The sequence below is a fragment of the Oncorhynchus mykiss genome, chromosome 3 (genome assembly GCF_013265735.2).
Source record: "Oncorhynchus mykiss isolate Arlee chromosome 3, USDA_OmykA_1.1, whole genome shotgun sequence".
Lineage (NCBI taxonomy): Eukaryota > Metazoa > Chordata > Actinopteri > Salmoniformes > Salmonidae > Oncorhynchus > Oncorhynchus mykiss.
Window position 1 is genome coordinate 76,597,293 of NC_048567.1, and position 15,000 is coordinate 76,612,292.

Genomic DNA, 15,000 nt, shown 5'->3' on the forward strand with positions numbered 1-15,000 from the left:
TCTATAGACACAAACAGCCTTTTGTTGTGTGTGTGATTACAGTACGTAGAGATACTTGGAGTTGGTTGGTGTGTATGTGTGGCCATACATGCAAGGTTAACTTCTGAATTTCCCTCCTGGTCATTTTAGGAGGCGATACCATGGAGTGTGGGGGCATTAAGAGTCATTAAAACCTCCTGGACTTTACAAAGGGAGTGGTGTGTGGTCCCAACTCTGTGTGTGTGTGTGTGTGTGTGTGTGTGTGTGTGTGTGTGTGTGTGTGTGTGTGTGTATTGTCACGTTAAACAATGTGTGTAAGACCATCAACAACAATGTACTACAATGTCTGTTTGAAGGTATCCCAATTTGTACAACGGATCGTTCCAGCCACACGATATGATTGGTTGAGAGGAATTTGAAGCAACCACATCATGAAATCATAGTGTACAACAGGGAAAAGGGATTCCTCCTGTACGCATGCCAAGTGACTGTACTCACCATCCATAGTCTCCTCACAATGCTGGTCGAGGTTCTCATAGGAGTCCCAGCGGATTAGAGCATCTTGGGTATTGTAGTCCACTGAGACAGTGGGCCCATTCTCCAAGTGGTCCATCCCTGGTGGAAAAAAACACATACAGAGGGGTCAAAGAAAATGTCAAAGCTATACTCATCCAATAGGAGGTAGTGTCTGTCATCTTCAACACATTTCTGTTTTTGAATGATCGGTAATTTGCTTGGAGAAAATGGCCGCCAAGAAGAGGAGTAGGTATGCTTACCATTGGTTTTTTCTGGACCAAAGGAAAAAACAAACTCCACCTTTCCAAAATCTGGGAATCTGTCATCTGGTTTGAGGATGAGAGAAGAGAATAAAACGTGTCCATGTTTTTTAGCAATGACGGGAGATTGCAAACAGGTTTGACATGATATATTCAGCCAAATGAAATATGATGGAATTTAAGACTCCTTAATTCTCCGTTCACATAGAAACCCTCTATGCAGCAATATTCAAAACGTAACTTTGGAAAAAGTATTGAATATATTCGTTATGATGATCATATATAGTTGGGTCATCATCAAGGCACAACAGTTTCATGTTTTCAGTCAAATCTATGTTCCTAAATTCTCTTCATGGTATGCATTATGCTGCCATTTTTAGTTTTTTAGGGGACATTTAAGGAATATCTTCCTTACCTTTGAAGGTCTCGTCGAGCTCATCCTTCCCAAAGACGATTCCCAAGTCGTGCACAGCGCATGTATGGAACTGCACCCGGAAGATCACATCCCGCTGTGGGCTTCGGAAGCGCTTGTGGTAACACTTCAGCTGCAGTGGACAGGAAGACAGATTTCCTTTTTAAAAGAGGTCTTTCTGGTTTCTGGGTTTCTGTTACTGAATCCCTAAAAGAGATTACTTCAGGGCTTTCATAGATTTCACATTGCTCAAGTCTCAAAGTTTACCTCGGGAAACCTTTGACTTTCTGTTACTTTCACAGTGTTCAGATCACTAGGACAACTGGAAAACACATGAAAGCATTTGAAGGGGGACATTATTTAACTTGGAGTTTTGCCATTTTGGAACCATTCCATTTGTTCCATTGTACTGGGCAAACTAAATCAAGCACAGACATATGTTTTTGATCCTGATCTGACATACAGTACAGTGTCATTGTGAAATACCAGCTGATAACATAGCAGCTTGATTCACAGTACAATCCTTCAGGGCATCTGGCAGTGTGCTAGAGAAAGCAGCTCTGTAAATGTATGGTCTGCTTTCCCAAACAAGAGCAGCATTATCCAGACCATTGCTATCCACACAAGAGCCTTGTAAAGCCTTGTAAACCCAAACCCTACGAAATAAACTCTTCACTCTCTCCCCACTGTGCTTCACCCTGGCTAGGGGTTGGCCAGATCTTTTACAAGGACCTCACATTTACAGGTACTCAATGAATATTTAGCTTTGTGCTTAGCCCAAATGACACACTGCACACAAACTATGGCTGAACTGGGGAACTGGGGTGAATGTACTGAGCAAATGTCAGGGTGCATAGGCCTGAAGAACATCTAAATTGGACTGGAATTATCATTAAGTGAGCCTCAAAATAACCCTGATATGATATGGGTCAGGATCATTTAGACTCCTAACCCTGATATGATATGGGTCAGGATAATTTAGACTCCTAACCCTGATAAGATATGGGTCAGGATCATTTAGATTCCTAACCCTGATAAGATATGGGTCAGGATCATTTAGACTCCTAACCCTGATATGATATGGGTCAGGATCATTTAGCCTCATAACCCTGATATGATATGGGTCAGGATCATTTAGCCTCCTAACCCTGATATGATATGGGTCAGGATCATTTAGCCTACTAACCCTGATATGATATGGGTCAGGATCATTTAGCCTCATAACCCTGATATGATATGGGTCAGGATCATTTAGCCTCCTAACCCTGATATGATATGGGTCAGGATCATTTAGCCTCATAACCCTGATATGATATGGGTCAGGATCATTTAGCCTCATAACCCTGATATGATATGGGTCAGGATCATTTAGCCTCATAACCCTGATATGATATGGGTCAGGATCATTTAGCCTCATAACCCTGATATGATATGGGTCAGGATCATTTAGCCTCATAACCCTGATATGATATGGGTCAGGTTCATTAGGCAGAAAATGGAAACAGCAGAGAAGGAATACCTGGAAAAGTCTAATCAGAAACGGCCATTTTAGTTTTCAGTTGCAAAACATTTTAAAAACCCTTTCCGTTACATGCCCTAATTAGATTTCAATGATTTATTCATTTATTCTCAGACATTGTTGGCCACAACAGCCTCTGTTCGTCATGGCATAATATATTGCTTTGGTGTACATGTTACACATCTAGCCTGGTTAAACCTCAAGCTGAATGCTGGGCTCAACCTACAGTTGAAGTGGGAGGTTTACATACACCTTAGCAAAATACATTTAAAATCAGTTTTTCACAATTCCTGACATTTAATCCTAGTAAAACTTCCCTGTCTTAGGTCAGTTAGGATCACCACTTTATTTAAAACATTTGAAATGTCAGAATAATAGTGGAGAGAGTGACTTATTTCAGCTTTTTTTCTTTCATCACATTCCCAGTGGGTCAGAGGTTTACATACACTCAATTAGTATTTGGTAGAATTGCCTTTAAATTGTTTAACTTGGGTAAAACGTTTCAGGTAGCCTTCCACAAGCTTCCCACATTAAGTTGGGTACATTTTGGCCCATTCCACCTGACAGAGCTGGTGTAACTGAGTCAGGTTTGTGGGCCTCCTTGCTCGCACACGCTTTTTCAGTTCTGCCTACACATTTTTATAGGAATGAGGTCAGGGCTTTGTGATGGCCACTCCAATACATTGACTTTGTTGTCCTTTAGCCATTTTGCAACAACTTTGGAAGTATGCTTAGGGTCATTGTCCATTTGGAAGAGCCATTTGCGACCAAGCTTTAACTTCCTGACTGATGTCTTGAGATGTTTCTTCAATATTTCCACATAATTTTCCTTCCTCATGATCTGCCATCTATTTTGTTATGTTCACCAGTCCCTCTTGCAGCAAAGCACCCCCAGAACATGACGATGCCACCCCCGTGCTTCACGGTTGGGATGGTGTTCTTCAGCTTGCAAGCCTCCCCCTTTTTCCTCAAAATAACGATGGCTAAACAGTTCTATTTTTGTTTCATCAGACCAGATGACATTTCTCCAAAAAGTACGATTTTTGCTCCCATGTGCACTTGCAAACCGTATTCTGGCTTTGTTATGGCAGTTTTGGAGGAGTGGCTTCTTCCTTGCTGAGCGGCCTTTGAGGTTATATAGATACTTTTGTACCCATTTCCTCCAGCATCTTCACAAGGTCCTTTGCTGTTGTTCTGGGATTGATTTGCACTTTTCACGTTCATCTCTAGGAGACAGAACACGTCTCCTTCCTGAGCGGTATGACAGCTGTGTGGTCCCATGGTGTTTATACTTGCATACTATTGTTTGTACAGATGAACGTGGTAACTTCAGGTGTTTGGAAATTGCTCCCAAGGATGAACCAGACTTGTGGAGGTCCACCATTTTTTTTGCTGAGGTCTTGGCTGATTGCTTTTGATTTTACAATGATGTCAAGCAAAGAGGCACTGAATATGAAGGTAGGCCTTGAAATGCATCCACAGGTACACCTCCAATTGACTCAAATGATGTCAGAAGCTGACATCATTTTCTGCAATTGTTCAAGCTGTTTAAAGGCACAGTCAACTTAGTGTATGTAAACTTCTGACCAACTGGAATTGTAATACAGTGAATTATAAGTGAAAAAATCTGTTTGTAAACAATTGTTGGAAAAAGTACTTGTGTGATGCACAAAGGAGATGTCCTCACCGACTTGCCAAAACTATAAATGTTAACAATACATTTTTGGAGTGGATGAAAAAAGAGTTTTAATGACTCCAACCTAAGTATATGTAAACTTCCGACTTCAACTGTAGGTGAAGTGAAACACAGCATTTAGCCTGGTTAAATGTCCTCAGCACATGACGGAAACTTTCACTTCCATGAATCAGCCTTCCTCAGCTGTGATTAAAACACATTGGGTAGAAGTTGAAGGAACTAAAAAATATTTTATTTGCAGAGACAAAACAAATGTTCTGTTATAATCTCCACCCGGCACAGCCAGAAGAGGACTGGCCACCCCACATAGCCTGGTTCCTCTCTAGGTTTCTTCCTAGGTTTTGGCCTTTCTAGGGAGTTTTTCCTAGCCACCGTGCTTCTACACCTGCATTGCTTGCTATTTGGGGTTTTAGGCTGGGTTTCTGTACAGCACTTTGAGATATCAGCTGATGTACGAAGGGCTATATAAATACATTTGATTTGAAATAACTCTAGATGAGGTAAGAGAGGAAACAAATGGCCTGTGGCTGTTGTGTGGCGCCATGGGATATATATTCCTCCCACTGGGGTGCTGGGGGGGGGGGGGGGGGGGGGCAATGCTAGTGAGCCCCATATGAAATATGATAGATTATACAGGCAAAAAAACATGTTGACAGCGTTGATATGTTGATATGTTGATATGTTGATATGTTGATATGTTGACAGCGTTGATATGTTGATATGTTGACAGCGTTGATATGTTGATATGTTGATATGCTGATATGTTGATATGTTGATATGTTGATATGTTGATATGTTGACAGCGTTGATATGTTGATATGTTGATATGTTGATATGTTGATATGTTGACAGCGTTGATATGTTGATATGTTGATATGCTGATATGTTGATATGTTGATATGTTGATATGTTGATATGTTGATATGCTGATATGTTGATATGTTGATATGTTGATATGTTGATATGTTGATATGTTGACAGCGTTGATATGTTGATATGTTGATATGTTGACAGCGTTGATATGTTGATATGTTGATATGTTGTAAACAGAAAACACGATGCGTGAAAACCTGCCCCTGTGACTACAGCTAGAATGTAGTCAAGAAGTAAAGTAGAACCGTTTTTAAAGACAATGTCATATTATGGGGAGAAGGGGGCAGTTGATGCTCATCCACTGCATTTCTATACAATTAAAAGAAAACTCTGGTCAGTCTACAAACACACAGCCTGTTAGCTATGCAATTAGCCGCTACACATGAACTCACATTAACTCACATTAACTCATATTAACTCACATTAACTCAGGACGGGGATTAAAAACCAAATAGAATGCGTACGGAGGCAGAACAAATATTTTATGTCACGTCTGCTCCCGCTCTTCCCTCCCCAGGCGCTTGAGGGCGCCAGGCTTCCCTATATCACGCACTCCTGCCCTCCCTCGTCACGCGCATCAGCAAAATTGGACTCACCTTGACTCACTCACTCATCTGTTTATTTCCTCCCCTATATTTGTCAGTTCTCTGCTGATTCATTGTCTTTTGTTTTTGTTACATGTTTGCTGACCTGTTCCTGTCTCGTTCCATGTCCGTTCCTTATTAAATGTTTGACTCCCCGTACCTGCTTCGTCTCTCCAGCGTCAATCCATGTGACATTTTATTAGCAAAATGTTAACAAATACGTTTGCTTTACAGATTATATAGTTATTTATTTTGCCATTTTAAAGCCTATTTACTGCAATTCTACACATTTTGCCATGGCTTGGGGAGACATTTTTACAGTTTTAAAATCTAATTTCCTGCAATTCTACACATTCTGCCATGACCTATGCCATGTTAATATGATGTCTGAGTGAGAGTGACTAAAAAAAATCAATGGGGGCCCCCTGGAGGTCAGGGCCCCTGGGCACGTGCCCTGCATGCCCGGTTGGTAATTCGGTCATGATACAAGTTTAGATAGCTGGCTAGACTAACTAGACTATTTACCAATGCCCACTGGGCACAGATATCAGTTCCACTTCTAGTTTTGATTTAAATTTGTTTGAGTTGTAAAGTGAATTCAACAAAACAATTAACCATGTCATTGGATTTAGGTTAAAGTCATTCATATATCTTTATGTACATATTCTTTATCCCCTTACACTTGTGTGTATAAGACAGTAGTTTTGCAATTGTTAGTTAGATTACTTGTTGGTTATTACTGCATTGTCGGAACTAGAAGCACAAGCATTTCGCTACACTCGCATTAACATCTGCTAACCATGTGTATGTGACAAATAAAATTTGATTTGATTTGATTTGAAGTTAGGTGAAAAACATATGGAATTCCTTTACGTCGATGACTATGCAAATCCAATCAGTTTTTCCCGTTGATTCAATGTCATCAAATACATTTTTGTTGTTGTTGAAATTAAGTAAAAACAACGTTGTTTCAACCAGTTTTTGCCCAGTGGGAGGCTACTTGAGTAACTGTCAGGGAATTATAACAAGACGAACTGCAGCAATATATATATATATATATATATATTTAATGTTTTTATATATATTTTTTAAATGAGAGAGGTCCTGACCTCAGTATCTTCATATGTAGCTACAGGCCCGCTGCTACAGTCTGTTGGGGGCCAAATGGTATTGACTTCGGTGAGTGCTTCTTTTAAATTGCCTTGATTTTGTACATGCCACATGAATCAGTGGCTGATAGCCTAGGAAACTGAAGCTACACGTCTCTGTGTCTGGAGACAACAAAGTATTATTCTTCTTCTTGTCTTAAAACTCGAATATTTCCAGCCTGGTCTTGAAGAGGACGTCCTTTGGACATGCTAGTTTACAGCCTGGATATCGTGTGCTAATGAGGGTAGTTAAACTGAGGTATAGGGCTCATGCCAACTGTCCTCTAGTTTTTACAGCCCTGTTGTTTTATTAATGGTGACTATAAAAGTCTTAAGGACAAACATACTGTATTTGGACACAATAAATTGCATTCCGTCTTAATGACAGAGGTCAATCCACTATCTCGTTATTTCTAGGGGGCATAATACATACCACACTACACACTCCCAAATGCTATGTACAGTACATGTCATACTTCTCCATGTCACTCAGGGAGGAGCTGATGGTGCTTACCAGAATGTCCCCCTTCAGCAGCAGGCCTGGCTCAATGGTGATGCAGACACTGGTCTGGCTGTCGCCCTGGACACTACTGGAAACACACACAGAGAGCCTTGTGAACACACCACACCCTCACGCTATCAACCAACACACAAACAGAGCCTTGTGAACACACCACACCATCACGCTATCAACCAACACACACAACGAACCACCACTCCACTCCACTCCACACCAAACACAGAAACACACTATAAACACACACACAAACACACACACGGGTAACTGTTTTGAACGTGACACCAATCACAGAAACACACCTCTTTTACATTAACGCATCAGTTAGCAATGATGTATGATCAGCGTAGTGGATCTTGACCACTATGCTCTGGCTGAGGGTAATGTTCTGGCTGAGGGTAATGTTCTGGCTCAGAGTAATGTTCTGGCTGAGAGTTATGTTCTGGCTGAGGGTAACATTCTGGCTGAGAGTAATGTTCTGTCAGAGGGTAATGTTCTGGCTGAAAGTAATGTTCTGGCTGAGAGTAATGTTCTGGCTGAGGGTAACATTCTGGCTGAGAGTAATGTTCTGTCAGAGGGTAATGTTCTGGCTGAAAGTAATGTTCTGGCTGAGGGTAAAAAATTATGGCTGAGGGTAATATTCCGGCTGAGGGTAATGTTGTGGCTGAGGGTAACATTCTGGCTGAGAGTAATGTTCTGTCAGAGGGTAATGTTCTGGCTGAAAGTAATGTTCTGGCTGAGAGTAATGTTCTGGCTGAGGGTAACATTCTGGCTGAGAGTAATGTTCTGTCAGAGGGTAATGTTCTGGCTGAAAGTAATGTTCTGGCTGAGGGTAAAAATTATGGCTGAGGGTAATGTTCAGGCTAAAAAAAATGTTCAGGCTGAGGGTAATGTTCTTTTTGAGGGTACCATTCTGGCTGAGAGTAATGTTCTGTCAGAGGGTCATGTTCTGGCTGAGGGTAATGTTCTGGCTGAGGGTAATGTTCTGGATAAGGGTAATGTTCTGGCTGAGGGTAATGTTCTGGACTTATTTCACTGGCTCCTCAAGTTACTAATAACACTACTACTGATCATAACACTAGGCTGGAACAGCTGAGGCTGGGGAACTACAGACTGGGTCTGGGGAAATAGAACCTGGGGCTGTGGAACTCGAATCTGGGGTTGGGGTACTAGAGACTGGGGCTGTGGAACTAGAGACTGGGGCTGGGGAACTGGAGAGGGTATGGGGAACTAGAGACTGGGGCTGGGGAACCAGAGACTGGGGGACTAGAGACTGGGACTGGGGAACTAGAGACTGAGACTGGGGAACTAGAGACTGGGCCTGGGGAACTAGAGACTGTGGTTGGGGAACTAGAGTCTGGGGAACTAGAGACTGGGGCTGGGGAACTAGAGACTGAGACTGGGGAACTAGAGACTGGGCCTGGGGAACTAGAGACTGGGCCTGGGGAACTAGAGACTGGGGAACTAGAGACTGGGGCTGGGGAACTAGAGACTGGGGAACTAGAGACTGGGGCTGGGGAACTAGAGACTGGGGAACTAGAGACTGGGGCTGGGGAACTATAGACTGAGACTGGGGAACTAGAGACTGAGGCTGGGGAACTAGAGACTGAGGCTGGGGAACTAGAGACTGAGGCTGGGGAACTAGACTGGGCCTGGGGAACTAGAGACTGAGGCTGGGGAACTAGAGACTGGGGCTGGGGAACTAGAGACTGTGGCTGGGGAACTAGAGACTGGGGCTGGGGAACTAGAGATTGTGGCTGGGGAACTAGAGACTGGGGCTGGGGAACTAGAGGCTGGGGCTGGGGAACTAGAGACTGGGGAACTAGAGACTGGGACTGTGGAACTAGATACTGGGGAACTAGAGACTGGGACTGGGGAACTAGATACTGGGGCTGGGGAACTAGAGACTGGGCCTGGGGAACTAGAGACTGGGCCTGGGGAACTAGAGACTGAGGCTGGGGAACTAGAGACAGGGGAACTAGAGACTGGGGCTGGGGAACTAGAGACTGAGGCTGGGGAACTAGAGACTGGGGCTGGGGACCTAGAGACTGGGGCTGGGGACCTAGAGACTGGGGCTGGGGACCTAGAGACTGGGCCTGGGGAACTAGAGACTGGAGAACTAGAGACTGGGGCTGGGGAACTAGAGACTGAGGCTGGGGAACTAGAGACTGAGGCTGGGGAACTAGAGACAGGGGAACTAGAGACTGGGGCTGGGGAACTAGAGACTGAGGCTGGGGAACTAGAGACTGGGGCTGGGGACCTAGAGACTGGGGCTGGGGACCTAGAGACTGGGGCTGGGGACCTAGAGACTGGGCCTGGGGAACTAGAGACTGGGGAACTAGAGACTGGGGCTGGGGAACTAGAGACTGAGGCTGGGGAACTAGAGACTGGGCCTGGGGAACTAGAGACTGAGGCTGGGGAACTAGAGACTGAGACTGGGGACCTAGAGACTGAGGCTGGGGAACTAGAGACTGGGGCTGGGGAACTAGAGACTGTGGCTGGGGAACTAGAGACTGGGGCTGGGGAACTAGAGACTGTGGCTGGGGAACTAGAGACTGGGGCTGGGGAACTAGAGGCTGGGGCTGGGGAACTAGAGACTGGGGAACTAGAGACTGGGACTGTGGAACTAGATACTGGGGAACTAGAGACTGGGACTGGGGAACTAGATACTGGGGCTGGGGAACTAGAGACTGGGCCTGGGGAACTAGAGACTGGGCCTGGTGAACTAGAGACTGAGGCTGGGGAACTAGAGACAGGGGAACTAGAGACTGGGGCTGGGGAACTAGAGACTGAGGCTGGGGAACTAGAGACTGGGGCTGGGGACCTAGAGACTGGGGCTGGGGACCTAGAGACTGGGGCTGGGGACCTAGAGACTGGGCCTGGGGAACTAGAGACTGGGGAACTAGAGACTGGGGCTGGGGACCTAGAGACTGGGCCTGGGGAACTAGAGACAGGGGAACTAGAGACTGAGGCTGGGGAACTAGAGACTGGGGACCTAGAGACTGGGGCTGGGGAACTAGAGACTGGGGAACTAGAGACTGGGGCTGGGGAACTAGAGACTGGGGAACTAGAGACTGGGGCTGGGGAACTATAGACTGAGACTGGGGAACTAGAGACTGAGGCTGGGGAACTAGAGACTGAGGCTGGGGAACTAGAGACTGGGCCTGGGGAACTAGAGACTGAGGCTGGGGAACTAGAGACTGGGGCTGGGGAACTAGAGACTGTGGCTGGGGAACTAGAGACTGGGGCTGGGGAACTAGAGACTGTGGCTGGGGAACTAGAGACTGGGGCTGGGGAACTAGAGGCTGGGGCTGGGGAACTAGAGACTGGGGAACTAGAGACTGGGACTGTGGAACTAGATACTGGGGAACTAGAGACTGGGACTGGGGAACTAGATACTGGGGCTGGGGAACCAGAGACTGGGCCTGGGGAACTAGAGACTGGGCCTGGGGAACTAGAGACTGAGGCTGGGGAACTAGAGACAGGGGAACTAGAGACTGGGGCTGGGGAACTAGAGACTGAGGCTGGGGAACTAGAGACTGGGGCTGGGGACCTAGAGACTGGGGCTGGGGACCTAGAGACTGGGGCTGGGGACCTAGAGACTGGGGCTGGGGAACTAGAGACTGGGGAACTAGAGACTGGGGCTGGGGAACTAGAGACTGAGGCTGGGGAACTAGAGACTGGGCCTGGGGAACTAGAGACTGGGGCTGGGGAACTAGAGACTGTGGCTGGGGAACTAGAGACTGGGGCTGGGGAACTAGAGGCTGGGGCTGGGGAACTAGAGACTGGGGAACTAGAGACTGGGACTGTGGAACTAGATACTGGGGAACTAGAGACTGGGACTGGGGAACTAGATACTGGGGCTGGGGAACTAGAGACTGGGCCTGGGGAACTAGAGACTGGGCCTGGGGAACTAGAGACTGAGGCTGGGGAACTAGAGACAGGGGAACTAGAGACTGGGGCTGGGGAACTAGAGACTGAGGCTGGGGAACTAGAGACTGGGGCTGGGGACCTAGAGACTGGGGCTGGGGACCTAGAGACTGGGGCTGGGGACCTAGAGACTGGGCCTGGGGAACTAGAGACTGGGGAACTAGAGACTGGGGCTGGGGACCTAGAGACTGGGCCTGGGGAACTAGAGACAGGGGAACTAGAGACTGGGGCTGGGGAACTATAGACTGAGACTGGGGAACTAGAGACTGAGGCTGGGGAACTAGAGACTGAGGCTGGGGAACTAGAGACTGGGCCTGGGGAACTAGAGACTGAGGCTGGGGAACTAGAGACTGGGGCTGGGGAACTAGAGACTGTGGCTGGGGAACTAGAGACTGTGGCTGGGGAACTAGAGACTGGGGCTGGGGAACTAGAGGCTGGGGCTGGGGAACTAGAGACTGGGGAACTAGAGACTGGGACTGTGGAACTAGATACTGGGGAACTAGAGACTGGGACTGGGGAACTAGATACTGGGGCTGGGGAACCAGAGACTGGGCCTGGGGAACTAGAGACTGGGCCTGGGGAACTAGAGACTGAGGCTGGGGAACTAGAGACAGGGGAACTAGAGACTGGGGCTGGGGAACTAGAGACTGAGGCTGGGGAACTAGAGACTGGGGCTGGGGACCTAGAGACTGGGGCTGGGGACCTAGAGACTGGGGCTGGGGACCTAGAGACTGGGGCTGGGGAACTAGAGACTGGGGAACTAGAGACTGGGGCTGGGGAACTAGAGACTGAGGCTGGGGAACTAGAGACTGGGACTGGGGAACTAGAGACTGAGGCTGGGGAACTAGAGACTGAGACTGGGGAACTAGAGACTGAGGCTGGGGAACTAGAGACTGGGGCTGGGGAACTAGAGACTGTGGCTGGGGAACTAGAGACTGGGGCTGGGGAACTAGAGACTGTGGCTGGGGAACTAGAGACTGGGGCTGGGGAACTAGAGGCTGGGGCTGGGGAACTAGAGACTGGGGAACTAGAGACTGGGACTGTGGAACTAGATACTGGGGAACTAGAGACTGGGACTGGGGAACTAGATACTGGGGCTGGGGAACTAGAGACTGGGCCTGGGGAACTAGAGACTGGGCCTGGGGAACTAGAGACTGAGGCTGGGGAACTAGAGACAGGGGAACTAGAGACTGGGGCTGGGGAACTAGAGACTGAGGCTGGGGAACTAGAGACTGGGGCTGGGGACCTAGAGACTGGGGCTGGGGACCTAGAGACTGGGGCTGGGGACCTAGAGACTGGGCCTGGGGAACTAGAGACTGGGGAACTAGAGACTGGGGCTGGGGACCTAGAGACTGGGCCTGGGGAACTAGAGACAGGGGAACTAGAGACTGAGGCTGGGGAACTAGAGACAGGGGAACTAGAGACTGAGGCTGGGGAACTAGAGACAGGGGAACTAGAGACTGGGCCTGGGGAACTAGAGACTGGGGCTGGGGAACTAGAGACTGTGGCTGGGGAACTAGAGACTGGGGCTGGGGAACTAGAGACTGTGGCTGGGGAACTAGAGACTGGGGCTGGGGAACTAGAGGCTGGGGCTGGGGAACTAGAGACTGGGGAACTAGAGACTGGGACTGTGGAACTAGATACTGGGGAACTAGAGACTGGGACTGGGGAACTAGATACTGGGGCTGGGGAACTAGAGACTGGGCCTGGGGAACTAGAGACTGGGCCTGGTGAACTAGAGACTGAGGCTGGGGAACTAGAGACAGGGGAACTAGAGACTGGGGCTGGGGAACTAGAGACTGAGGCTGGGGAACTAGAGACTGGGGCTGGGGACCTAGAGACTGGGGCTGGGGACCTAGAGACTGGGCCTGGGGAACTAGAGACTGGGGAAGTAGAGACTGGGGCTGGGGACCTAGAGACTGGGCCTGGGGAACTAGAGACAGGGGAACTAGAGACTGAGGCTGGGGAACTAGAGACTGGGGACGTAGAGACTGGAGCTGGGGAACTAGAGACTGGGGAACTAGAGACTGGGGCTGGGGAACTAGAGACTGGGGAACTAGAGACTGGGGCTGGGGAACTATAGACTGAGACTGGGGAACTAGAGACTGAGGCTGGGGAACTAGAGACTGAGGCTGGGGAACTAGAGACTGGGCCTGGGGAACTAGAGACTGAGGCTGGGGAACTAGAGACTGGGGCTGGGGAACTAGAGACTGGGGCTGGGGAACTAGAGACTGGGGCTGGGGAACTAGAGACTGTGGCTGGGGAACTAGAGACTGGGGCTGGGGAACTAGAGGCTGGGGCTGGGGAACTAGAGACTGGGGAGCTAGAGACTGGGACTGTGGAACTAGATACTGGGGAACTAGAGACTGGGACTGGGGAACTAGATACTGGGGCTGGGGAACTAGAGACTGGGCCTGGGGAACTAGAGACTGGGCCTGGGGAACTAGAGACTGAGGCTGGGGAACTAGAGACAGGGGAACTAGAGACTGGGGCTGGGGAACTAGAGACTGAGGCTGGGGAACTAGAGACTGGGGCTGGGGACCTAGAGACTGGGGTTGGGGACCTAGAGACTGGGGCTGGGGACCTAGAGACTGGGCCTGGGGAACTAGAGACTGGGGAACTAGAGACTGGGGCTGGGGAACTAGAGACTGGGCCTGGGGAACTAAAGACTGGGCCTGGGGAACTAGAGACTGAGGCTGGGGAACTAGAGACTGAGACTGGGGAACTAGAGACTGAGGCTGGGGAACTAGAGACTGGGGCTGGGGAACTAGAGACTGGGGCTGGGGAACTAGAGACTGTGGCTGGGGAACTAGAGACTGGGGCTGGGGAACTAGAGACTGTGGCTGGGGAACTAGAGACTGGGGCTGGGGAACTAGAGGCTGGGGTTGGGGAACTAGAGACTGGGACTGTGGAACTAGATACTGGGGAACTAGAGACTGGGACTGGGGAACTAGATACTGGGGCTGGGGAACTAGAGACTGGGCCTGGGGAACTAGAGACTGGGCCTGGGGAACTAGAGACTGAGGCTGGGGAACTAGAGACAGGGGAACTAGAGACTGGGGCTGGGGAACTAGAGACTGAGGCTGGGGAACTAGAGACTGGGGCTGGGGACCTAGAGACTGGGGCTGGGGACCTAGAGACTGGGGCTGGGGACCTAGAGACTGGGCCTGGGGAACTAGAGACTGGGGAACTAGAGACTGGGGCTGGGGACCTAGAGACTGGGCCTGGGGAACTAGAGACAGGGGAACTAGAGACTGAGGCTGGGGAACTAGAGACAGGGGAACTAGAGACTGAGGCTGGGGAACTAGAGACAGGGGAACTAGAGACTGGGCCTGGGGAACTAGAGACTGGGGCTGGGGAACTAGAGACTGTGGCTGGGGAACTAGAGACTGGGGCTGGGGAACTAGAGACTGTGGCTGGGGAACTAGAGACTGGGGCTGGGGAACTAGAGGCTGGGGCTGGGGAACTAGAGACTGGGGAACTAGAGACTGGGACTGTGGAACTAGATACTGGGGAACTAGAGACTGGGACTGGGGAACTAGATACTGGGGCTGGGGAACTAGAGA

General features: G+C 48.8%; 1 protein-coding gene across 1 annotated transcript in view; it reads right to left on the bottom strand.

Annotated features, from left to right (window-relative positions):
* LOC110520604 (tensin-1) overlaps positions 1-15,000 on the bottom strand; it is a 337,260-nt gene that overhangs the window by 77,089 nt on the left and 245,171 nt on the right. The window contains 4 exon segments of the mRNA XM_036975231.1: positions 478-594; positions 756-821; positions 1,171-1,300; positions 7,502-7,577. Of these exon segments, the coding sequence (XP_036831126.1) occupies positions 478-594; positions 756-821; positions 1,171-1,300; positions 7,502-7,577 (389 nt within the window).